The sequence below is a fragment of the Myotis nattereri genome, assembly GCF_964212035.1.
Source record: "Myotis nattereri genome assembly, chromosome: 11".
In the NCBI taxonomy this organism is placed as follows: Eukaryota; Metazoa; Chordata; class Mammalia; order Chiroptera; family Vespertilionidae; genus Myotis; species Myotis nattereri.
The window spans coordinates 78,467,180-78,494,134 of NC_138086.1; the positions used below are offsets into that span (position 1 = coordinate 78,467,180).

Sequence of the window (26,955 nt, forward strand, 5' to 3'; positions counted from 1 at the left end):
CTCAGTCTGGGTTGTGGGCTCGATCCCCAGTAAGGGGCATGCAGGAGGCAGCCAATCAATGTCTGTCTGTCTGTCTGTCTGTCTCTCTCTTTCTCCTCCTGCTTCTTTCTCTTAAAAATAAAATTTAAAAAAACATACTGGGGGGGAAAAAAGAATCAAAAGTCAGCAGAAGACCCTGGGGATAGTCTGCCTCCTGCATCTGCCTGCCCTGAAACATGGAAAATTTTAGTCCTGTCCCAGACAGTAACTTGTTCTATTTATAAAGACTCTGGCAAAGAAGATTCAGTAGCATCTCTCATTTTTCGCTCTTTTATACATTCAGCAACATTTCACCTGACTTCCAGGTACTGAGTTACATAAGCTAATGCAGCACTTGGAATATTCTGTTAATGCAAAATCGGTGACCCTAAACCACTTCAGAGAGGAAATACTTTAATTACCATCTTGGGAAGACGGCTTCGGTGCACTAGGTAAGGTGATCAATGCGATGTTCAAATACACGGGAGTTTTCTCTCCACCCATCGGTGTGTGTTTCATTGATTGGCATTGGCTGTGGAGCTGCTGCCCACCAAGGCATTATAGAAAGACTTAAAGTAATCAAATAAATATATATCTCAGCATAAAATGATGTCATCTTCCATACTCCCAAGTCAAGGGAGTACTTGTTAATGGATGGAGAGTCAGAGAGAAGTGCCGGGGTCCAACCCCAGCAGGTCCAGGGGTCCCCAAAGGTGTGGACGGAGTCGGCGAAGAAGGAATGACATGGAGATAGCGTTCAGTTGATCAGCAGCCTAGCCAGGATCTCTAGCCAGGATCTCCAGCCAAGTTCTGGTCTGGATCTCCAGCGAAGTTCTGGTTAGGATCTCCAGCCAGGTTCTGTGTCCATGTTCTCTTGCTAGGTTCTCCAGGTTCTCCAGCCAGGTTCTGTAGCCAAGTTCCCTCACTAGGTTCTCCAGCCAGGTTCTGTCCAGGTTCTCCAGCCAGGTTCAGTCACCAGGTTCTAGTCAGGTCCTCTTGCAAATTTCTGTAGTCAGGTTCAGTCCAGGATCTTTTGCCATGTTCTCTCGCTAGGTTCTGTCTCTAGGTTCTGAGGCCAGTTTCTGTCCAGGATCTTTTGCCATGTTCTCTCCAGCAAAGTTCTTCTGTCTCTAGAGAACGTTCTGTGTAGGTTCTGTGCCTAGGTTCTGTCTCTCTCTCTGTCTCCTAAGTTCTGACTTGTTACATCTGTATTTATACCAGTTGATTCCAATCCTATCAATCTCTATTTCAAAGGTTAGGGCGTTTCTTATCTCCATTCCAGGGAGTAAAGATTATGTAGCTTAAGCATGATTGTTCTTAGTTAAAGTGATTAATTACCCACCTGGCACTTAGTTAAGAGGTTTTATTCCCTCCCTAACTTCAGGGGAAAATCCCTACCTGGGGAAACAACCTTTCTCAGAGACCTTGGTTAAAACACATAGTGCCTAGAAGGTGAGCAAACATTTTAAGAACAGTATGCCATATATGCCAGGTCCCTTGAAACAGCAAGCATGGACCAGCTCCCGGCAGAGAAGAAAGGGGGGGGGGCGGAGAATGGGGCTGATGCATGAAGGATTGGGCTAGGGAAAGAATAATTGGGAAGTGGGAAGGTAATTTGAACTAAGATATTCCCTGAAGGACAAGGGGGGTGACTCCAGGGACCCACTACCCAGATTGTGGAGAACTTAGAAGACCCCACTCTTGGCACTTAGGGGGAGACACAAACATCTGCACCCATGAGGCCCCCCTGAACCCCCAGGCTGTTCATGATCTGAACCCAATTCCAGCTCCACCTGGAATCCCACAATTCCCTACACAAGCCCCACTCCAACTCCCCGAACTGTCTCATCTGAACGTAGAATCATTTGCTGATCACACTGGAATCACCCGTCAAAGGATAACTCAGGTACAGCCTCAGGGATCCGCCTTTGAACTTGGCCAACATGCATCACCATGCCCTCAGGTTACTATGCACAACCACCGAGCACCCTCGTCCATCCACAACCACCGAGCACCCTCGTCCGTCCACAGCCACCGAGTACCCTCCACAACCACATCTCAGAATGACCGGTCGGAGCTCTGCTTCACTTCAGAAATTTAAACCCTGATGAAGTAAAATTTTCAAAAATGTAAAAGCACAACTCAAAAAGTAGGGCTCTTAGGGAATAAACACAGGTGAAGATTTACTCAGCTCTGTAAGGAAGAAATCACCAGCATTTGCAAACAACAATTTTAGGATGAAATCCCTGGGTTACTTACACAGCTGGCTGCTGTGCCTCAGAGCACTGCACCATTTGAAATGAGCTTCCTACTGGACCATCTACCAGGGAAAAATCTACACGCGAACCATCCCAGGGTCTAGGCTCGAATAACAGTGAACAATCAAGTCCAACATGACTTAATTCCTGGAGAACTGAGTAATCCTTGGTAAGACCTATTTTTTTATTTGTTCCAACATGGCATTGAGTGGATGTGCCACCAGACATTTTACTTTATTTCCTCCACTTTTGAGTAATATTTTAAATTGGTTTGAGAGAGAAAGAGAGAGCGAGAGAGAGAGAGAGAGAGAGAGAGAGAGAGAGAGAGAGATTTAGTTGTTGCACTTATTTATGCACTCATTGATTCTTATGTGTGCTCTGTCCAGGGATCAAGTGTGTACCTTGGTGCTGGGAGAATGTGCTAACCAACCGAGACTGGCCAGGGATGAGTAATTTTCCTTAGGAACCTACTGACGACACATTTCAAATAAAGGAAAAAACAGCTATGACTTGGGCCATGTTGGATCGCAACTACAGATGTTTTGGTTGTTTTCCCTTTTGTAGTTAGAAGATCAACCTTGAATCTTAATTCTCCATTTCTTAGAGTAAACCAAAGAGCTGACGCATTCGTCTTTTTAACGCACCGCTCCCATACTCCAGCGGACCGCCTTTGGGTATCTGGTAAAGAATGCATGTCCACATGTGTGAGCACGCTGCAGAACGGAGGTTCGCACGTAAGAATCTGGGACGTTTCAAAGTCTCAGCGCTGAGTGTCACAGCTTACGGTTCTGAGTGGTGAGCCCTGCAGCCGTCCACAATCTCAGGATGGCTCTCACCTGGAAGGTGAGCGGTTCTACAAAGCCCAGTTAGTTAAGGAGATTCAGAGTTACTATTTCATTGGGCATCCATTCTAAGGTGCACTGGTCTTCATATCCTAACAGTTCTAAATTCGGGTCCAATTTCACAATCAATAACATCTTTCAATTGTTCTCAGCCGGACATCAATCACAAAGTAATTTTCTTTTGAGAGGGCAGACACCTATATAATCTTATTGACCCATTTCACCCCCATCAGTTTTTCTGAAACACACCAGCATCACACAAGCAGATTGAGTATCAGGATCTGGAATAAAACCCTGAGACAACAGGAGAGCAGTTGTTCACCCCAACACGATGGGTGTGGGTAGCTATGGGTCTGGGGTGGGGGCCACCCAGGCCGGGTCACTCCTCCCCAGCCCGGCGGTGCTCTGAGCGTTAAGTCTGCAAAGTGGGGCAGCGGGGCCACTAGGAGCTCAGCACCAAGGGCTCATCATTCCTTTTCAGGTTCTTTTTAAACCGTGTCACCAAATTGTTTGCCAAAACACAGACCCTGAGGAGCTGAGGTGCACGTGAGCCGGAAGGGCCTGGCTTCATGGGTAGACAGTTCAGAAGTGAGACTCACCCAATGTACTGCCTGGCTCCTTCTTTCCATGTATTTACCAGTGTGACATGAGGTACCATGAAGTCCAGCAGAGCTCATTTAATAAGAAAAATATTTTTAAAACACTTAAATAAGAGGAAGTTTCGGTTTTCTGATTTTTAGTTGTACATAAAATGTGTGCTCACCATCCCTGGCATCTCGGACGGTGAAATTTGGGCACAGACGTAGCTACAGTGGCAGGAAGCTTGCCCAGGAGACGTCTACGTAAGCATGTGTCGTTGGCTGCATGTAAGCCCTTCCTTCCTCACTACACGCACACCTTGCTTTCCCCTCTGATACGCTTCACGCCGATGCGAAGCAAGGAGGAGCACCGAGCATCACAAGCTCCTGAACGCAACCGGATCCAAAGCAAAGACTAAAAATCTGGAAACTGGGAAGAGTGTTTGCTTCTGGGGGAGGAGAAAGGGTGAAGGGAACAGTATCATTTTTTTTCCTTTTGTATCTTTCGAATTTTGCACTATTATCCATTCAATATTTCAGTGAAGATATGGTTTAAATAAAAACTCGTCACTCAGGAAAACGCATTTTCACCACAGAAGGGACCAGTCAGTCACTGGACAAGTAAAAGAGCCTCCAACGACCAGACCGTAAGAAACTTCTCGAAGAGGGAGCTGAGTTCCTGGGACTCAGAGCAAGGACCCTATCCAGGGGAAGAGAGAAGCCTGCTGCATGTGGAGAGCTTTAATTTCAGGTGGCTTTTCCGGCAGACTTCCTTTCTGTGTCTCCTCTCCTTTAAAACTGCATAAAGGATTTGAGGGGAGAGAGAATTTTCTATATTTTAATTAAAAACAAAGAGCGTTTCATGCTGAAATCCTCTTCTGAGCCACTTGGGATATTTTGGAGAAGAACTTGACTCTCAATATGGAGTAAGTGCTTTCCTGGCACTTCTTTTTGCATAAGAAAGACTGAGTGAGACACTGTGATGCATCCCTCCTTTCATTTCCTCTCTGACCTGTATCCACAGGGCAGCACCAAGACCAGCCTATTCCTCTCCCTACCCGTTCACGACTTCATCAGGCACGAAGGGAAGCCCACTGCCCCGTTATTTACAATAGTGAGCTATGGAGGCAGCTCCTTCTTCAATGGCGGCTTGCTATACCCCAGACTTGTTTAGAGAAGAGAAAGCTTTCCTTTTACAGGGGCCTCTCTCTCCTGTGGGCTCATCTGAGAACCCCGCCCCAAACCCCAGTGCACAACTCAGCACCTGCTCTGAGGGCTTTCCTGTTGAAGGAAGATGAGCCCCAGCAGGCGCCTGGCCCAGCCTCCTGGGCCTCCGGGATCACTGACTGACAGCAGGGTCCTGTCTGCCCGTCTTCTGGTGACACTCAGCCATCTGGCTTGTGTCTGCGTCACACCTGAGTGACTGCTGGCAGGTCGCTGACGCTCAGCCCGCTGCTGTCTGACCCACCGCGCTGACTTCCTTAATTAGTAAAGGAGACCATGATGGGGGGCAGGCGTTAAATCTGTACCCCTCCCCATTCGGTTTATTTTACGCATCTCAAGCAAGAGTGTTATCTATTCGATGCCCAATCCCCTCCTGCTTCTTTTACCTATGAGTATCTGTCCGTCAGCTTGGTTTTTGTTGGTCCATATACAACAGGAAGCCACGAGAAGGACGGGGTCCACTGGGACCTTGTTCAAGGGGCTTGGGGTTGGGGGAAATCTATGTAGATGTCTAGTTTAACCACCAAAAATCGAGCCCCACAATAGCTTTGGCTGGAAAACGAATTAAAATGTGTTTTTCTTTTCCCTAAACAGTCAGCCCAGGTGCTGGAGTGAAGAGAAAGGGGCCGGTTTGCCCCTGGGCTGTGGACACGTCAGCCTGCGCTTCGGAGCCCATCAGCCATCTGCCTGAGCAGCTGTCTGGGGACCACGTTGGAGTTTTCATGATCCAGCACCAGGCAACTGAGCTTAAATGTCACAGGCACTCGGGCCTACCCCGTGCCCCCAGGTCCCCTGGAGGAGACACGCTCCAGGCGCCGGCCCGGGAACGGAACTCCCTCCGTGGGGACAGCCTGTTAATTCCACGGCGAGGAGAGGTGAGCACCACAGTGAGGTGGAAGCCAGCTTCCCGCCACGGAACCACGTCCGCCCCAGACACCGAGGCGGCCCTGAAATCACGCCCACAGCGCCCGCGTCTGCAGCCTCCTTCCATCAGGACAGCGTGCGGGCAGCCCCGGATCCTGCAGCCTCTCGCTGTGAGTGGCCTCACTTAGCCTCGCCGCCTCGGGTGGCTGGTCCCCGAGACGCTGGGGATGACTCCTACGTCACTCTTCACGCTTCAATAATCTCAACTCTGTCTCCCAGGTTCATTACCCTGAGTCGGCCATGGCTCTGACAAACACAACCTTACAGGAGCTAGAGGCCATCGACAGGAAGCTGACCTGGGAGGCATACATGGAGAGCCTGGCACCCAGAGCACCACGCCAAGTCCCACCTGTGAGGGAATCCTCAGACACTGTCTGTTGGATGAAAGAAAGCAGGAATGCATGTTAGCCCTCGCGCTGCAGGGAGGATGTGGTGTGCAGAGAGGTAACGTAATTTGCCCGAGGTCACACAGCCTAGCAGAGCTGACACTGGGGTGTGAAGGCAGGTCAGCTGACTGAAGTCAGCACTCTGACGGCAGGTCTTACGTAAAGAGCTTTCCAATCGCTGCCCTTGTTTCTTTAGGAAAATAAGGTTTAACTTGTGGTTGAGACATACACTGAGCATCGCAGCCCTGGCAAGTAGCAGAAAGACCTCTGCATACACACAACACATCCGTTCACATGAAGTACCAGTATTTTCATGTGGAGGCCAACATGCAAGGTGCAGGTCCTCCCTCTCACTGCCTCCTCCTCCAACAAAAGAACCGCTGAACACTGGTTTGCATTCACTTGCCCAGTGAAGACTGGGTGGCCAGGCTCAGAGGGTAAGAGGTGAAGAGTGACAGGGTTTGGTCTGAGCTTTGAGGAGGCACTGCCCATTCCCCCATGGCCAGTAGGTAGGAACCTGTGTGAAGATGCTGCCCCCTGGTGGGGGTGAGGCAAGCAGCGCAGCACAGTACAGAGGAGCGTCTCACCCTCCAGGTAGTTAACATGGGCCATGCGTCTCATGCACGGGTGTGTTTTACACGCTGGCCAACCCTGTAGGGTCAATTCATGTAACAATCCCATAGCTACTGCCCTCCAGTGCTCCCTGCAAGTGAGAGGGAAGGAGGCAGCGTCTCACAGCCCTTGGGCCACAGGCGGGGGGTGGCTAACAGGGGACCCCCATGCGCCTTCGCCGTGGGAAAGGTTAAAAGTCATTCCCCGGGCAGCTCAAGCCCTCTTGCTCCGGCCCCCCTTTCTCATCTGCATTCCCGAGTTCCTTCATCTCCGCGCCAAACCACAGCAGCTTGGACACAAGACAAGATCACCACCGAATCCCGGTGCCACCTCAGTAATCACCCTCAGATCTTCAGACGTGAAACCGGGGGGGGGGGGCACATCTATGTCACAAGCTGCCTGTGAAATGGGACGAGGAGAGCATGTCACAGCCGCGGAGAGGCCCTGGCCTAAGACACATACACGCAGCACCCTCGTTCTCTCCCTCCGGGGTGGGGATCCAGAAAGAGGCTCACACTGAGGAGACATTCTTTTTATTTTCCTTCAAAGCTCCACAAAATAAATGTGGCGAAGGGCCACCACACGGAAGCTGGGTTTAGAATACAACGAACGGGCTGCATGTGGGCAAGCGGCCGCTGTGCAGACGCACATCTATGGCCCCACGTGAAAGGGAGTGTGTCAGAAATGGACACGCACAGACTGCCCAGGAGGACTAATGAAGGGAAGCTGCTGGCGCGGCACACGGCACCAGCACAGGAGGGAGGGGCCCAGGAGGAAGGACAGGCCTGTGTACAGGGACGGGCACTCCAGTTCTACAGCCATTAAGTGTGTCTCACACAGAGAAAGCCTGGCGAGAAGGCCCAATGGCCGACACTCTGCCAGTGTCCCCGGTAAGTCAGCTGCTTCGGAAATCAGCGTCATGTCTTACAGGTCACCTGCAGCATTAGCCACAGAGACAGCACAATTAGGAGAAAAGGACGGGGGGGGGGCAGCAATGGGGACAGGACTTGAACGCTTCATTTACTCAGGACACCTTCATCCAACTCCTGCGCGGGAGGGAGACCGGGAAGACCTAGAAGCTGACCTGAATGAGGAGCCATCAGGGGAGAGATGAGGAACTGGAATCTGCTCTGTGGAAAGTGGCCGTAAAATGCACATAACGTGCAGGCGTGGCACGGAGAGAGAGAAGGCCTGGGGCCGAGCTGGACACTCCACTCCAGAACCGTGCCTTCCCTCGAGGTTAAGGAGAGTAAGGGGTGAAGGTGAAAAGATGGGTGGAATTTCCCTATCAGCTTCTATGCCATCAATAAAATGAGAGCAAAATGCCTCACCTTTGCTCTTCTTAAAAAATATATGTTTCTATTGATTACAGAGAGGAAGGAAGAGGGAGAGAGGAATGGAAACATCGTGATGAGAGGGAATCATTGATCAGCTGCCTCCTGCATACCCCCTACTGGAGATTGAGCCCGAAACTTGGGCATGTGTCCTGACTGGGAATCAAACCTTGACCTCCTGGTTCATGGGTGGATGCTCAACTACTGAGCCACACTGGCCGGGCCTTCACCTTTGTTCTTATATGTAATACTAGTAATAATATATTTACAAAAGGTTATATATAGTGGGAATTTCAGAAACTGTATGTTCCATTTCTAGAATTTCCACTTCGTTCTTTCCTATGGTGTTTATTTCCCTACTAAGACTTCTAATTTTTCCTGCTAAGATTTCCTTCATTAAAAACAGTTTGCCTTTTTTCATTGTGGTAGTTTTCTTGGTTGTTTTAAACTCCTTGTGCATTAGTTTCAATGCCTGGTTCATCTTGGAGTTGGATCTGACAGATTTTTTCTTCATTCTTCATCTTTTAGGAGGTTGGGGGTTGTGTTCCAGACATGATGAACGTGAAGCTGTGGAGATTCTGGATTCTCTGGTTTTTCCCCGATGAGCATTGTTTCTTTGTTTTATCAGGTAATTTTCTTGACTGGCCTTGAACTGAAAACTGTGTCTGCGCTGCTGTTCAGACCTCTTGTCTAGCTTGGTTGCTTTGAGTCTGCTCTATGTATGTGTGGTTCAGAGGTCAAAGATGTGGGGAGACGGAGTTTGGATACTCTCTGTGGCCACTGAGGTGGTCTGACTCCAGGCACTAGTATTACAACTACAGACACCTGTCGATACAGGTCCCTATGAATTGCTCAGTGAAGGCACCAACCCTAAAACAGCCCGGGAAACCATACTTCCTATAGGGTAACATTACAGCAAACCCAGGCTCAAACATTCACCCAAACCAACCTGCTTCTGTTGGCACTTCTAAATATGTTTCAGTCCATCACAAATCACTAGAAAATATCTGAAAAGATATGCACCAATACCATACCAACATTTCATATCTATAAGGGAATAAGGCTGGCTTTTATCGAAGTCACCTTGCTTATCTACATTTCCCAATTCTGTGCAAAAAGTATGTCCTATGCTCAGAATTAGAATCCTTCATTTAAAAAACACAAAAATTCAAATAAGGTGGTTAGAAACAACATGAATAATAACCCAATTCGTGGAAAGCAGGAAGAATGTTAAAATAGAAAGTGCAAATAAACAAAACTATAAATGAGGGTTTCAAAAATGTCCTTATGTTTTGACAGGAGCCTAATTATCTCTGCTAAGGAAATAATCCTAAATGGGAACAAATAGTTCTACACAATATGCTCATTGAATCATTTTGTAATATATGTTTTTAAATCCTTATGAATGCAGAAGGACGCCTAAGTGGATTATAGTTCCATCACTTAATGAGATGTAGCCACTACCCATGACTTTATTGAGGTTTGCTGATGACACCTGGAAGTGATAAGAAATTGATCGTCCCACCTCAGCCAGGTAAGGAGCAGAATTCCGGGAAAAGCCGCAGAGGAAATGTGCTAAACAGAGGCTGTGTGGGCCGGTGGGGAGTGGGGTCCCAGGTCTGCCTGCAGTTTCCTGTGTCTTTGCTTTGGTCCTTCACGATACCCTCTCCTCTCAAAACAGAGATGAGTTCAGTGGGTCAGCAGAAAGAAATCTTGTTGGAAAGTTAGGTAAGCACTTGATGAGGGGCAAGAATACTGACAAGGCCAAGGGCTAGGAGGCACCCTTTCCCTTCCAAGTTGTCCTGGAACCATCCCGGGAGCGAGTCATCTCACCATGGAGAGTCTGCAGGTTCCCCAGGCTCGCGGAGAGCTGCCAGCCTCTGCCGCTCCCCTTCAAAACGCACACGCCAGGGAGTGCCCAAGATGGCTCCGTGGGGACAGTTCTTGCATAAGCGCGCTATTCTCAGCCGGTGCCTGTCCCTTCCTCCGGGGGAGGTTCTGACAGTCTTCCTACACAGACGAAATGCCAGGCCCAGAATTAGAGACCCACGCCCTGAAGCCAGCGCCCGGCTCAGCGCCTCCTTCCGCCCAGACCCAGACCGGCTGGTCCAGGTGCGCCGCCTGCCGACACCTCCTCGCCCGAGGCGGCGTCACCGAATGCGGAGCCAGGCCACGCACTGCCCAACGGTGACTACTTGGGGGGAAAGGAAAAGAACCAAGAGGCTCAGGAAAGAGGATAAAAGCAGGAGGCGGCTCCCTTCCCGTGAAGCTGGTGGATGGCTGTGGGCACACACAGGTGACCGTGTCCTTCCTGGGTCCTGAACCGGCCGCTGCCCCTCCTGCCCGAGGCCCAGAGGAGCCAGCATGACCCCGGGTTCCTCAGACATGGGACACGGGCTCACCAGGGCAGAGCCCCGAGGCCGGGCGGCCGCCAAGCACAGGAAGAAGCGCCGGCCGTGTTCACTGCCCACCGGGCACCTGGGCCCAGACCTGCTCTCGAGCTTGGGTTCTGCCACCGCCCGGCCCAGGGCACCGCGGAGGGTTGTATCCAGGTGGAGCCGCCGATGGAGATGCTTTCTGCAGGTGACGGCGGACGCTCTGTGGTTTATGCAGAGGCTGGGAGCGCTCCCCCTCCAGGAAATCCCCACGGGCGAGGCCTGGGACAGCAGGACCCTTAGGACTGAGGAGTTAGGGACAGGCCGTGCTCACTCCAGAGCAGCAGCAAGGCAGAAGCAAAAGGAACCACCGCCTCCTTACGAAGGCCCTTGGGGGTCTAAGTGTCTGCTCTGCTGAGCTCTAGAATCCTCTAGAACCACTGGCTCTGGCCTGGCAGCCCCCAGGGTGACTGCCCATGTTGAAGCTCCTGTTTCTGCTCTGACCCAGCTGGTTACGGTGAATGGACGTGGTCCCATCACCCAGGGGGACACGCAGACCCAGGCTCATTACAGCCACCGGATCCCAATGGCAATGGCACTGTCAGAACTTACTAAGACTTTCTCGGTGCCAGGAGGGTTTCTAAGAGCTTGGCATCTATGAACCCATTCGTGCCCATAACACGGTTGGGTGAGCTCAGTTACTGTACCCGCCTTATTAATGCAGAGACTGCAGCACAGAAAGGTCAGGTACATTGTCCAAGGCCACACAGCACGGAGCCGGCCTGTAAACCTGGGAGTCCGCCACAGACTAAGCTGCGCCATGTCAGTCTCCAATGAAACAGGCTGGTCTACACGTTCCCGAGTCCGCAGCCCCTGCGCATCACCTTGCACCTGCTGGATGGCGCCGTCAGCTCCAGAGTTCCGGGTACCAAGGACGAATGCCAAGAGGTGTGCACAACATACTGAGGTTAACATCAACGCTCTTGCCCGGCCAGTGTGGCTCAGTGGTTGAGCATCGACCTACAAACCAGGAGGTCACGGTCTAGTTCCCAGCTGGCACATGCCCAGGCTGCGGGCTCGGCTCGGTCCAGTGTGGGGCATGCAGGAGGCAGTCGATCAATGTTTCTCTCTCATCAATGTCACTAACTCTCTATCCCTCTCCTATCCTCTCTGTAATCAATAAAAATATATTTTAAAAAATAAGTTAACACGCTTTAATAAGTTGCCTCTTTCTGCCACAGCCACGTTTGTTTGTTTTTAATCCTCACCTAAGGATATGTTTTTTTATTGACTTTTTAATTTTATTTTTGAGAGAGGAAGGGAGAGGGAGGGAGGGTAGGGAGAGATTGGTTGCCTCCTGAATGTGTCCCTACCTAGGACTGAACCCTCAACCTAGGCATGTGCCCTGACCAGGAATGGAGCCCCAAGCCTTTGGTGTAGGGGACAACCAACTGAGCCACACAGCCAGGGATACAGCCATGTTTTAATGAGAATGAGGACAACTTTTGTGGGTTTTTAAAGCCAAAAATGGGAGGCAGGAAATTTTAGCTGGGGCAGGTTCTTCTAAACCTTACTTAAAATGATCTCCAATAAGGACTCCACCTTCTTAAGCACAACAGAGCAGCTCCTTATCTACATAACATAAAAGCCTAAGCAACCGAACGAATGACCGGTCGACCGGTCGCCATGACGCGCACTGACCACCAGGGGACAGACGCTCGACACACAGGATCAGGCTCCCTCCTGTCTGGATCGGGCCTGCGGGGATCAGGCCGAAACTGGCTATCTGACATCCCCTGAGGCGTTACAGATTGCAAAAGGGACCTCACCGGTGCATGGATTCATGCAATGGGCCTCTAGTAAATTTATAAACCCCTTTAGCCTCACTATAACTATCACACGTGCCTTTTTAGAAGCGCCCCTAGTGACCAAAAAACAAATTCAGCTCTAACAGGGGATGCATGAACCTCAGGGAAACCACAGGTGCTGAGCAGGAAAGGAGGGGGGAAGACAGGGAGTGCAGAAACCTGTCTCCTCACTCGGTTTCCAATAGTTATCCCTGAGAAATTGGGCCTAGAGATAAAATCCATTACAGTAGAAAAGGCAAGGGGAGAACAAAGCTCAAATATGATCATGGAGATGAATTTGGAAAGACAGTACATGGAGGCGGGGCTGGGTTATCACTGAACTGAAAACATCCAGGAAATATCCAGCAGAGCCCACCTGGACGTGTCAGTGCAGGACACCGTGTGGGAGGAGTCACCGGGAAGGCGTGGCCCACAGGACAGCATGTGGGAGGAGTTATCAGGAAGGCGTGGCCCACAGGACAGCATGTGGGAGGAGTCACCGGGAAGGCATGGCCCACAGGACAGCGTGTGGGAGGAGTCATTGGGAAGGTGTGGCCCACAGGACAACGTGTGGGAGGAGTCATTGGGAAGGTGTGGCCCACAGGACAGCGTGTGGGAGGAGTCACTGGGAAGGCGTGACCCACAGGACAGCGTGTGGGAGGAGTCATCGGGAAGGCGTGGCCCACAGGACAGCATGTGGGAGGAGTCACTGGGAAGGCGTGGCCCACAGGACAGCATGTGGGAGGAGTCACCAGGAAGGCACGGCCCACAGGACAGCGTGTGGGAGGAGTCACCGGGAAGGCGTGACCCACAGGACAGCGTGTGGGAGGAGTCATTGGGAAGGCGTGGCCCACAGGACAGCATGTGGGAGGAGTCACTGGGAAGGCTGGGCACTCACCTGACAATCAAGGGAATGAACCACACCTGCGAGTTTCTGCGTGGTGTGGCCATGACAGCTGGGAGCCTCCCCCACACCCTCCGCTGCTTCCCCCTCCAGAATCCCTGGCTGTCGCTGGGCTCGAGGAAAGGAAAGGCAGAGATGAAAGGAAAAATGCTCAAGAGGCTCGAGTACCCCCACCATCAAGACAGCCGTCTCAACGACACCTCTGAACAGAGAGCTCCAGAAGTGGGTGCTGAGAGAACAAAGAGCTGCACATGCTTCTGAAAGATCTACTTACGGGAAATACACATCAAGAATCAGCTGATTTCCCCAGACTGCGTGGTCCATGTCCGTCCCAACGCCAGTTCCCTTAGACGCCATCACCACTCCTTCCCGCCAGGTCACTGCCATCACCTCATTTCACTGTGCATCTTGTAACCCCCCAAAATGTGATTGTCTCTACTGTCCATATTCATGTGGATTTCCCTGTTCCGGTGTGTTCGTCCCTGTGTTTCCATGTTACAACAGAAGAAAGTACCAGGTGCACAGATGATGCCCCATGTACAGGACTGTCAGGACAGCCTGGGCGAAGGTAACGGGGACGAGCCAGGTGTGGGGACTAGGTAGCAACTCATCAGCCCAGAGCAGCAGGCACGTCTCACTTAGCACGGAGGCCCGCTGGACAGTGCAGATGCTCCCCGCCCCCGTGGGCCTGGGTGGAGGCTACCCAGCCCCCTGCGGGACTCCCTAGGCCCCGTCTTCTTCCTACCACTTCACCCTCGGCTGGCTGATCAGCCTGACTGTGAGGTAACTGGGTGTCACCCTGGCAGGTCCTCTGAGCTCAGCGGGTCTGGATGGAAGCCAATGCTTGTGGTTTGGCGCCATCTGGTGGCTGATTCTGCTCCAGCTTCACTAATGACTGGGATTTCTCCCCCAGTTACACAGGGATGGAGCAAGACTAGAAGAGATTAGGACCTGGGCTTTGTCTCTCAGACAGGGACAGGGGTGTCTGATCAGATGGTACCAGAGCAGAGCGAAAATGAGGCAGAAAATAGAAGATCCGGTTCTGGGAACAGGCACATGAGTTCATGGGGACTGTCCCGTGCAGGGGTCTCGGCCACTACTAATCCTTCACCAAACGCCCCCAACGGTCCCCGGAAGGGATGGCTGGGCTGGGCACACTGGCTACGCCTGGCCAGAGCTTCCTGGCAGAGCCCCAGCCCACACCGAGCCCTTCTAACTATGGAGCTGGAACTCAGAGAATTTCAGTGAGTGACCGTTTAAAACAAGTTCGATGCCCTTTTGCTTCCATCAACTACTGTTTATGGGCCAGGCTTTAACTGTTTGAAAGCAAAGTGTTTGGTTTGAATACTATCTGGATTATGAAACCATTTTGTGGGGAAAAGTAATTTACTTTATTAAAAATCTTCTTTACTCTGTGGTTTCCAGAAACGTCTTGTTGTGAATGGGGAGGGGGCGAGCAGCAGAGGGACACTATTCAAATGAGGTAAATGTCATATTTTACTCTCTGTGATCCACATACACAGATTCTAGATTCTTACTAACTAAAGGCCTGATGCACAAAATTAATGCACGGGCCTTGGCTCCGGCCCCTGACCCCCCGCCCACTGGGGCTTTGTCCAGAAGGAAGGACCGCGGAAGGATGTCCGGTCTAATTAGCGTATTACGCTTTTATTATAGATGCTGCCTTTGGACTTCAAGAAACCAAATCTCATTCTCAGTGACAAGACATTATGAGACAGTTCTGATAGGAATAATGCAGAAATATAAGCCACACCCACTACAGGCTGAGTTCTCTTCTGTGTGGAGTGATTTTAAAGAAACTTTCATTGTAGAACAATAACCCAGACTGCCGTGAGCCATGCCAATGATTGGCAGGCAGTCTCTCTCTCACATCCCATGTGCCTGAGAACCAGTGAAGTTGGCTTATTCTTCCCCGCTTGTCACAAACAGGACATGTGGCTGGGTCCTAGGACAGCCGGATCCTCTTCCCCATGGCTTACCCCTTCCCGAGAGCTCCCAGGGACGGCAAATGCAGCCCAGTGTCCTTGTTTCCTGCAGCCACGCTCTACGAAGTCACCATAACTCTGCGTGATCGGCCCTGGGGCACCGCTTCCTGGCGGGGGGAGGACAAGGCTGGGCCCTCGGAGCCTCCAGTCACAGATTTCCGTCAACAGATCAGTGCAGACCTGGTTTTACATGGGTTTCTCCACAAAGGCCCGTTACTGACCATATGTTGTTGATTCATGAACACTGACCTCAAGGTAACGGCGCTGTAACTCACGTCTGAACTCAGCTCAACTAACACAGTTTCTCCACTAGGTTCTGCACAGCCCTGGGCACGCAGGGCACTGGTCAGCGCTTCAGCATGAGGCTTGAGGACCAAACTGCAACATCACCAACCCTGAGCACCGAACTCCCAACAACGTGGCCCTGGCCGGACTGTGAGGAGGACATGGGAGAGCTGAGACACGAAGGCAGAGTGTCGTCTTGGCCAACCTCATGTGCCTGTCGGGCAACGCACATTGTCTGCCACTCTGCGAGTGTCTGCAAACGACCACGACAGCACCAACAACTGACCTGTGGGCTACAAATACCTTTCAGCGAGTGGGTGAATGTGCAAATATGGACTCCGTGAATAACGAGGGATGGCTATATTTCAAACTCCTCCGAATGTAAAATTCTCCGTAATCTGCCCCTCACTCTGCACTTGCAAAGCCAGCTCCCCCCGTCTCTCCCCGTCAGCACTGGCCAGGACAAGTACCTGCAGTTTCCCAAGCACACATCTTCCTTTCCTCTTTGAGGGTCCCTTGAACCCTATGCTTTCTCACTATCCTCCTGGGGCCACTGGCAGTGCCCACAGTCCCCCATCACTGTTTGTCTCAGAGTCACCAGGCACTGGGCAATGTTCCAATTATAATATGAATAGTAACCGTCATGTCATCATCATCTGAACTCACAATCTGCTTCCTAGGTGCCGAGCACTGTGCTGTATGATTTACAAGGTTCTACTAATTTAATCCACACAACAAACCTATTGATAAAGATAACCTTTATACCCATTTTAGAGAAGAAACCGAGATATGAAAATGTCAAGTAACTTGCCCAGGTCACTCAGCCTGGGAGTGGGAGAGCCAGGAATCAACCCTGGGCAACCTGAGTCCAGGGGCCCGAGCTTCATCCTGATGCCACAGTCACGGTGATGGCTGAACTCTAGTAGCATTTAGACAAGATGCTTCCTTCTGTGGTCTGGGACCAGGGGCCAGGGTGGAGATGGAGGAAGCAATGTACAAATACACATCTCACCTCATTCCCTGCCATCTGCTTTGCAGAAAAAACATAGTGAGTGACAGCAAGCACTGCATCTGTAAGGATGTATAATTATACCTGCGTAATGATGAGTAGTTATCTCCTGTCACTCAAAAAGGTAGAAAAACGCTTTAAAAATATGAATGTAAATCTGCATTAATCCTTCCTAATTTTTTTTCTGGTGCTTTGAAATCTTGGGTCCCCAGGGTCAGCTCACTCCTTGGAGAAAGGAAGCTGCAGGAGAAAAGTGTGAAGCTGGCAGAGGGTGGTTCATGAGATTTAAGGGGAAAAGCCGTCTCCACCACATAAAAGTACAAGGGGAAGCCGGAAAGACAGAATTAAAATCTAGGCCCACTCGACTCCCCACACTTGTCATTTAACATTTCCAAAAGATTATCCCAACCTCAGATGCTGCTGGCGGGGCTGGCAGGGAGGAGCTCAGTGAGGAGTTAGCAGGCCAGGCCCTTCCTGACGTGAGAGCACAGAGCTCAGCTCCCAGCGCTTCTGCAGGGCGGCCTCCAGGTGGCGCCGTCAGCCCGCGGTTCCCTCCACCGAGGCGTGTCTATTTCTGGTTGGCCCATTTGTTCAACAGCACAAACCTCTGTGGGTCAGAGCCGCTGGAATTAGGAACCATTGCTAACTAATCTTTCCAACTTCTCAGCTCGCTCACGGGAGAGACTAAACAATGAAACTGAAAGGAAGGCCAAGGAAGAATAAGGGAAACCAACACTCTCTTGGTTATTCTCTGCCCACGTGGTTTAAACACACTGGAAATCCAGGGTGTAGCTGAAGGAGGCAGGTGAAAGGGCATAACTCAGGCACACCTCCCACCAGAGCATGCGGACTGACTCGGGCAATGGAATGCATGTGCCCTGGCCGTGATAGGAGTTAAGGGTGAGAAGGATGGGGTGAGTTTGCAAAGCTTCCCTGGTGATTGGACACACCTTGCTCCACACACAAAGGTGCAACTTGGAAGGAACTGGGGGTGAGGTCGAATGTGAGCCCCACCCACATTCCCTTGGCTAAATCCCTGGAAAACAGGCCTGCCAACAAGCAGGTAGGTGTGAGCAGGGCCAGGGCCACCCACACACCTGAGCACCCACACATCCAGCACAGGAAGCTCTCACCGGCCCACCAGTCAGAAGCTGGTTGCTAAACTCTAAGACAAAAACGTAACAGAATCATCCAAAAGATCAAATGTAATGTCATCACTGAGATAGGATATGGTGGAACAGAAATGATGGAATACTTCTGCCAAGCCTGCTGCAGAGCTGAAGGCAACATTTGACAACTATTCCGATGAGAAAAGATGCGCTCAGACTGCCACTATGAAAACAGTAACTCAGACTGTTAGATGTGTTTTTAAGTTTAACAGACATCATCGGAGAGTTTCAAAAACATCGTCACTCTGAGCCACTGCTGGTTAAGGTGGAAAATACCCAAAGCAATCCGGTAACATCGGAAGCCTTGTAACTATGTTCCGTATAAATGACAGCCCCACCCACTTACCCTGATAGTACGCTCATGGACGTGCAGAAAAGGGCAGCAACAATGTTCATTATAGACTTGATCGTAATTTCAAAGCATTGAAACACAGAAAAAGGGCTTGGCTAAGAAACTGTAATACATCCAACTAATGAAAAACTGCTCCGTAATGAAAACCAGCACCTGTGAACTGATATGAAAAGCAAAGAACGTTCCCACCAAAGACGAGGTTTCCCAAACAATGCATAAAGCATGACGTCAATGTGTATAAAATCAATGTGTGTGTGTGTGTGTGTGTGTGTGTGTGTTCAAGGAAGCAGCACTTGCAATTATCAAATAATGTCTGATGATTGAGAATCACTAGAGCCCAAACCTCATTTTTTGTCATTTATGACGGAGGGCAAAACGGAAACACAACTTCACACCTGCAGAATGTGAGCTCAACCAGCTCAAGGCCACACAGAAACGTGATGGTGGCAAACTCGGGAGTGAGGCAGATTCACACTCGGTTCAAGCTGTGTTCTGATTTGCAGATTGGAAAAGAGAAAAATCTCAGAGACGTCTTATTAGCATTCACAGCAAGACAAAACTTTTAGGAAATTATCTGTTACATCCATTTCCTTGCGCTTGAATTTCAGGAGATTTCAGTCCGATTCTGGTAAGAAATGATGTGTGTGAGTAACCCAATCTCTAACCCAGGGATTCCGTCCCAGGGTCACCACCCACCCCCCTTCATTCCAGATAGAGCCCTAAGCACCTCATGAAGCTTGAATGAGGTCGCAAGGCCTCCGGGCTCACCGCGCGTGGCTACACTTAATCAGGGCTGGATAAACAAGCTCAGTATTAGTCACACTTGTGCAAGTTACTCCACATCGCTGCAGCCAGCAGAGATTTGCACATGATCCTGTTTAAACCAGCAAAACATCTGGAAAATGTGAAAATGATTCTAAGGCGCAAGCGGACCACACGCTCGGAGGGACGTCAGCTGCGGCTGAGGCCAGCCCACGGTGGGAGGACAGGCCTCGCAGGCGGGCGGGCGGGGCGCACTTACGATGAAGCCGAGTTTCTTGTAGTCCCTTGTGTACATGGACTTGCGCTTCTCCATGCTGCCGCTGCTCGCGTTGGGCTCAGGCTCCGCGTCAAAAGCGATTCTTCGAAGCTCAAATATGATGTCCCTCTGAGCCTGTGGGGTTTGGGGGGAGAAGAGGAGGAAAGAGCCGCTTTCATTGTGGGGCATGACCTACGTTCGCATTCGCCAGGGCCCCTGGAATCACGGCATCCAGGAGAAACGGCGACAGATACAGACATCGGTGCTGTGAGTGTGGGCTCTGCACACTCCTCCTCGCCTGCAGCTCGCCCTGCGGGGCCGCCCTGGCTCTCTGCCACCTGCTCCCCCAGCCAAGTCCCTGGGAGAACTTCTACCCAGTATCTGGAGTTCTTAAAGGAGCCCCAGCATGACGGAAGGCGTGTGACTGGAGGAAGCCACCTTTGGGAACCCAGGGGTAACGTACTGTTAGAAGCACAGTGAGAGGTACGCAGTATTTATGAACAGTATTCCGACGATAAGGGATCCCTAACTCCACTTAGAGAGCCTTTGTAGAAAGAAACACTTTAACATGGGGAAAATGGCCTGGCTGGAGTGACTGAGTATTGATCTATGAACCAGGAGATCACAGTTTGATTCCTGCTCAAGGCACATGCCTGGGTTGCAGGCTTGATCCCTGGTGTGGGGCATTCAGGAGGCAGCCAATCAATGATTCTCTCTCATCACTGAGGTTTCTATCTCTCTCTCCCTCTCCCCTCCTCTCTGAAATCAGTAAAAATATATTTTTTTAAATAAAATAAAATGGTGAAAATGGTTGATTTTATGTATATTTTACCATAATAACAAAGAGATTCTAAATGAATAAAAGGCAGGGTTTCTGATCAAGGAGGCTGTTGGCACTCACATGCCTTGCCCCCTTCACCAGAAGTGGTGAATGACAGTCCCCTCCCCGCCCTGAGAGGAGCGCTCGGCCTGGCCCAGAGTCTGGGGCGCGTGAGGCGGCCCTCCCAGCCTCTCCGTCACGCTCGGTCGCACGGCCCCGCGCCATGCAGGAAGCCCAGGCGGTTACACACTTCACATGTGCAGGCACATCTGCGACCCATCAGGCCCGCCGGCGACGAGGAGGAGTGCTTCCTTCCAGAGCTGCTGAAGCCGCGCATGTGCACAGCAGGGCTCCCACTGCTCCCTCGGACTCTGCCTCACGCCCTAAGTCCTCCAGGGCCTGCTGGAGGGCGGGCGACATGACCTTCCGTGCACAACCACCAGAGGCCTGGGGAGAACTACAGCAGGTAGCCATCCAGCACCCGTGCGAGCCCTGAAAGCAGGGTGACCTGGGGCCCCAGCTCCAGACTGAGCACTGGAGAATGGAAGCCACTTCCTCCACCTGCAGGCTCAGGTCACACAGAGCTCCTAGTGGCCCCTGCTTTCTGGGAACTTGACCAAAGCTATTACATTGAGGGTATGGGGGCCAAGGGCCACGGTCAATGGTCACGTGATGTCAAGCTGTCTGATCCAAGAAAGAAAGAATGTGCATGTACTTGACGCATAATGAAACAATCCACTCATCATGTTCTGATCCTAGATTCACCTGAAATTCCAATCCATTCCCCCAAGTTCTGAGATGGCAATAAGTCGATCATATCATCGTCTAAAATCTCCTGGTTTCGGAGTAGCCCAAGACAGGTTCTCGCCTCCGTGTGCCTGCGCTGCTGGCCGTGAGCGCTCACCTGGTCCTGGGGGTCCATCTTGGTCATCATCCTGTCCTCCAGGAGGTTAAAGGTGAGCACCTGCAGCACGTACAGCTGATGCGCCATTTCGTTGTTGATGGCCCGCTGCGCTCGGATGACGTGCTGGGGAGAGGATTCACAAAGGGAAAAGAAAAGGAAACAGAACAAGTTAACCCCCATCACTAAGCCAAGCAGAACCTCAGAAGTCTTCGTTTGGAGGCCGGGGGGGTCTAGTCTGGTGGGACTACGCTTCAGAAGAAAGGAGAGGACACAGGTGACCTTGAAGCTCACCTTTACATTCCAGGGCCCAATAAGGTTCCTAGATCTTTAGGCCGGAAACTGGGAAAAGACCTGCTGTGCTGTGTGCAGGGGGAGCAGAGGGCACGGGACATGCCCTGGCGCCTTGGCCCTCTGACCAAGGCGGTGTGCCTGAGATGAGGGGACCACACAGAGAGCTGAGGATGCTGCCACAGAGCGTTCCTGCTCGCAGTGGGGGGACAGATGGTGCACATGCGCTGTAAGCGTGTTTGCCAGCGACGCTCCCTACTCCTGCCACTGACAGGTGATCCCACTTCTAAATGGGGGGAAATTTCAGAAGCAACACACACAGGCAAAGTACCTACCAGACCTGTGGTTAATTCACTGTGAGAGCTATAGGGAGACCCCACTGCCACCCCAGTGCAGTGAGTGAATTCCTGGGCATGGCTTCACTCGCCTGTTAACTGAAAGTAAAATGACACCTCCTCTTAGAAACAGCACCAAAGGGGGCACGTATAAAAGGAAAGGCATGGGCCTAAATAGGTGGGCCTTTGTCCCCTCTCCCCCGGAGCTGGGTCTGAAATGGGGTTCAGCCCTGGACCCTAACATACATCCTCTCTGGCAGAGACCACGGCGCTGCCTTAAACAGGACTGGCAAATGTCGGGAGACGACCATTCGCACCACGTGTTTTGGGTACGCGAGGCCCCACCATGTCTTGCTGTCTGAAAGAACTTTCTCCAGGTGCCCCAGCCTGGCATGCACTGAACTCCACACCCTGGCCTTGAGTGCCACCTTCTTATACCATATACAGAATAAACCCCAAATGGAGTAAAGACTTAAATGTCAACACCCATAAACTTTGGATATTGAATTATACTATGGATTCACATTCTGTTCTTGAGACAGCATGGATAGACCTAGAGGGTACTGTGCTGAAATAAATCAGAGAAAGAGAATACCATATGACTTCACTCATATGTGGAACCCAAAAGACAAAAAAAACTAGCAAACAAGATAGAAATAGACTCAGATACAGAGAAGAGACTGATGGTTGCCAGCAGGGAGCGGGTTTGGGGCGCTGGATAAAAAGGTGAAGAGAGAAGAAGTATAAATTGGGGATGTGATGAAGAGCATAGGGAATATAATCAATAACACTGCAATAACTATGCCTGGTGCCAGGTGGGGACTGGAAATATTGGGGGATCGCTTTACAATGTATATGATTACCTAACCACTTTGCTGTACACATGAAACCAATACAAACTACTACTGAATGTCAATGATAACTGAAAATAAAAGACAAAGGGTATGGCTGCTAAAGTATATGGATACTGTATTTTTGTAGCAACTCCAAAGTGTCTTCATGCCAGCTTCTTGCCAGAGAATGCCAACCATGAGCTTTGGGCCATCACAGCCTCACCGAAGAAATCCCGCTGAGGTAAGATGATCTTTGAAACATGGGGGCTACCGCAACCCCACCCGCCCCATCCCTGGCACCATAGCGATGTCAACCACAGGCTGAGACCTCCATTCCTCACTTCTAGCCCTGCCTCTCCCAGCCCCCCCACACCCCCCGCACCCCCCCCCCCTCCGCCCTGCACAAACACCCTCACTGAGCTGTGCCTCAGCACTACAGCTTCCGCGGGTATTGAGAGCCAGTGCGGAAAACCACCATATTAGGAAACCTCCTGAAATTTCCAACAAGCCGTTCTGGGACTGGAGTCTGCTCTAAAGCCCCACTGACACCCAGTTCCGATTCCGGTTCCAGGAGGGAAAGTGTGTCATCCCTCAAGAACGGGGTACCTCCGTGGTCCAACAATGAAAATTACACTCATATGTTTCTCTTTATCCTAGACAGCCAGGATGTTTAACATCAAACCCGATGACAAATTGTACTTATTACTATGGGCTTTGGGTTCTAGAATATTTATTTTGTTTGCCCTCATAAGGTTTTTAATTGTTAATGGCCTCACTGTATTGGAATGGGCGAGTGTGCACGCGCCTGTGTGTGCACACATGTGCGTGTGTGGCCGGGCTTACAGAACTCCTCGCTGAAATCACACACACACGTCTTTCAGCCTCTAGTTAAAAGTCAAGTGGCCGATAAGGCCTCAGGAGATCCTGCTATTTGACTCATTTTCAAGCGTTCACAGCCTCCACGTAAGGCCTCCCTCCCGCCGAGGTTTCTGGTCACCCTTGCACTCAGTAGTCTCCATGGACACCTTTTCTGTCTCTCTCTGTAAAGGGGCCCAGGGAAGTGACGGTAAAATTTCAGGGTCTGATGTGTTTATTTCCAGCTAGCTCCCTCATTAGAAACTGTATAAGCGCAAACTCATAAACCTTTTTAAAAAAATGTTTTTATTGATTTCAGAGAGAGAGAGAGAGAGAGAGACATCGATGAGAGAGAATCATCGATTGCCTGCCTCCTGCATACCCCACACTGGGGATGGAACCCACAACCTGGGCATGTGCCCTAACCGGGAATCAAAATGTGACCTCCTGATTCATGGGTCAACGCTTAACCACTGAGCCACACCGGCCGGGCTCATAAACCTTTTAAGTCACAGAACCCCCGATTTTCTTACCTCTAAGTTGTAGCAAAGCTAACACCACGGTGAGTGTAATAAACCTGCCCCCTGAGAGGCCCCGGCTTTTCCTGCCAGAATGTTCTTTCTCTAAAGCATTTTACTTTCAGTTGTTAACAGGCGAGTGAAGCAATGCCCAGGAATTCACTCACTGCACTGGGGTGGCAATGGGGGTCTCCTTAGAGCTCTCACAGTGAATTAACCACAGGTCTGGTAGGTACTTTGCCTGTGTGTGTTGCTTCTGGAATTTTCCCCCATTCAGAAGTGGGATCACTGTCAGCGGCAGGAGTAGGAAGCGACGCTGGCAAACACACTTAAGCGCATGTGCACCGTCCGTGCCCCCACTGCGAGCAGGAACGCCCTGTGGCGGCATCCTCAGCTCTCTGCATGGTCCCCTTGTCTCAGGCACACCGCCTTGGTTAGCGGGCCAGGGCACCAGGGCATGTCCTGTGCCCTCTGCTCCCCCTGCACACAGAGACCCCTCCCTCCACCCAGAGGCCATTCCCGTGGGAAGCCTTGTTCCTTCCACTTCCATAAGCGCCGTGCTGCCTGCTTTCTGGTTCCTCCTGTTTCCCCACAGAAGCGAGTCACAGAACGAAGCAGGACTAACGCCGCAGGAGGAGATACACGATGCACCGGCCCACCGCCCGGACCCTGCGGACGCGGCTCCCGAGACTCACCGTCAGGATGATGGAGCGCAGCTGCTTCTGGGCTAGGATGTTGGCCATCTCCTGCGGACGGAAAGCACCCCCATGAGCACCGAGGTGAGACAGACCCGCCTCCACACGCTCCGAAAGGCCTGGCCCGGGAGCCTCCTAACGGGCGTCAGCAGTATTTCTCGGGGAGAAGGGACTCACGGAGGAGGGGTGTTCAGGTGACTTTTTGAATGTTCTGTTTGGCAAACAAGGCCATGGCCACAGCAAAGGGAGGAACCCTGTGCCTGCAGTCTTTTCTCTTCTTAAGGCCCTTCTTCCTGCCAGGAAAGGGTGGGTGCTGCGAGCACACTGGGCTCTGCGAGGGAGAGCACGGTCCCGGGGAGAGGCTCGCTGCTCCTGTGGCTACAGGTGGCTCACAGGCCTGCACCCTGAGCTTCAATGGCAGAGAAGCATCACTTTAAAGATCCCCGTCTTACTTCTCCTCTCAACCTGAGCAAAACCCGCACCCCAGCACTCGAAAGTGGTCTGTGCGAGTGAACGAGTGGCCGGGTCCCAGCCAAGTCCGGACGCCTGGGCAGATGCTCGGCCGCGGAGCCCACATCAGGCACCGCCAGCCCACGCTCTGCGGGTCGCGCTGGGGGCCCGGCTGGCACACGGGACTGTGGTGACTTTGAGACGGAAGGAGTCCCAGATGCCCTTTCTTAAGATTGACACGTGGGCACCCAGGGGAAAGTTAATAGTTGGACACAATCTTGTTGCCAACATTCAAAAACGGAAATACTGCTCACATTCAGGAAGATGCTGGGATGTGGGGTTTTGGGGGGGATTGCATTTAGTGCTGCTACTCTTGCCGAGTGGAGAAGACTCTCAACCCGGATTCAGAAGCACAGCCACGAATTCCAGGTTAAAAGAAACTTGCAGAAAGCAGGGAGAAGGCAGGACGTGCGGTGGGGGTCAGGACCGCGGCTCAGGCGGGGTGGGCAGGCTCGAAGGAAAGCTCGGGGCTCGCTTGGTGCCAACGAGGGCGCTGGGGACTTACAGTCAGAGGACAATCAAGGATGTCCACACTGCTGTCCACACCAGCCTGGCAGCGCCAGGGCCACCACGGGAAGGAGAGCAAGCGGGAGAGAGGAGGGCGGAGAGTGAGAGGCTGTGAGAGGGCGCAGCGAGGCTAGTGCCCCGAGACCCACTGCACGGCGAGAATCACGTGGAAATACCGCGAGGGGCGCCAAAGGGCTGGAGGGCATGAAAGTCGAAATCTAACGCTAAGTCCTCTTCCCACGTCTTCCAACAGCAAACGAAGTGCACACGCAACTCTAAGCCACTCTCTCACTGTGCAAAAGCAGTCCTGGGAGGAGCAAAATCCTACACGGAAGACGAATCAGAAACCTTCATTGTTAGTCACTGAGGTTTACAAACCTGACAGTGAGAAAAGTGAAATTAAAAAGATACAACTCTTGACACGACACTGAGGCTAGCAGCATGCTAGCTTTCTAAATTCATCTCAGCCAACGTTTTGTAACCATCCTAGAGTCCCCAGCGCACTTTCTAAGGAAAGATCTCACCTTTCCACCCAGTATTTCCACCCGTGACTTGTGACGGAGGTAACCCAGTGTATTACATTGATGTGAAAACACATGAGCAGATTTTGAGGTGTGAGCTAGATCTCAAGACAAAAACTCTACTCTTCACATGCCCTCTTGAACGATGCTTTCTCAGTTGAAGAAACACCCAGGATCAACAGAAAAAGGAGAGTCTCGGAGGGTAGGTCCCATGGCACACTCACGGGAGAGGGGGAGGAACCGCCCACCCTCCCAGCCACGGCCACGCACAGACGGCAGAAATACCACCAGCAAGGAGCCCTCAGACACATGAGCGCTTAGTTCAACCCATGGCAGCAACCTGTGTGTTCACCCACCTTCCACCCACAGGCCCCGGGGCAGAGCTGACCCCTCTCAGGGTCTCAGTTTCCTCATCAGGAAAGTGGGCACAATGCCCTCCTTGCCCCATGAGCAGTCAGTGACACGACAAGGTCACAGGGCTTCCTCCTCTGTTCCCACCGCAGCCGCAGGGCTGCCCTGGGTGTGTTTGGGGAATCTGCACTGGCTTTGTTTGATGAAACGCTCTGCCATGGGGACATTCCTAGCCTTCTCCCTCACACAGGGCCTGCCCATGCCCACTTGGCCCCCCCTGGGTTTGAGAATGGTCCCGGGCTGACCAGCCGGGCCACAGAGCAGCAGGAGGCCCAGGGAGTCCCCGGGACGGGCAGGGGCGGCCCTCTGTCTGCACCCACAGCTGCCATTCTTGGGCACGGTGTTCAGACAGACATGCCACCTACCTGCCTCCTCTCGTCGGGCGCCTTCAGGAAAAGGGCGTTGATCACGGCGATGGTGTAGGTCTGGATCTCCTGGTCTGTCCTGTAAGACACAGACAGCACAGAAAGTCAGGAAGCTATGCCTGTGTCAGACACGATGGCGTTTACGGCCACTGCCCCCCAGAGAGGGAGAGGAAGGCAGGCCCCGGAAACACAGTGGCACTGAGAATGTACTCCGATCATCACCAGGCTGGGAAGACAGTGGTGAGGAGGCAA

General features: G+C 51.7%; 1 protein-coding gene across 3 annotated transcripts in view; it reads right to left on the reverse strand.

Annotated features, from left to right (window-relative positions):
• The window catches only part of ELMO1 (engulfment and cell motility 1), a 392,644-nt gene that overhangs the window by 202,675 nt on the left and 163,014 nt on the right, over window positions 1-26,955 (reverse strand). For 2 of the 3 annotated variants that reach the window (XM_081102184.1, XM_081102183.1), the window contains exons 10-13: window positions 26,704-26,782; window positions 24,390-24,440; window positions 20,866-20,988; window positions 19,145-19,276 (exon numbers count right to left, since the gene is read on the reverse strand). In XM_081102184.1, the coding sequence (XP_080958310.1) occupies window positions 19,145-19,276; window positions 20,866-20,988; window positions 24,390-24,440; window positions 26,704-26,782 (385 nt within the window). Of the gene's footprint in view, window positions 1-19,144; window positions 19,277-20,865; window positions 20,989-24,389; window positions 24,441-25,404; window positions 25,450-26,703; window positions 26,783-26,955 lie in introns of all 3 variants that reach the window. The other variant, XM_081102182.1, reaches the window with a different exon arrangement.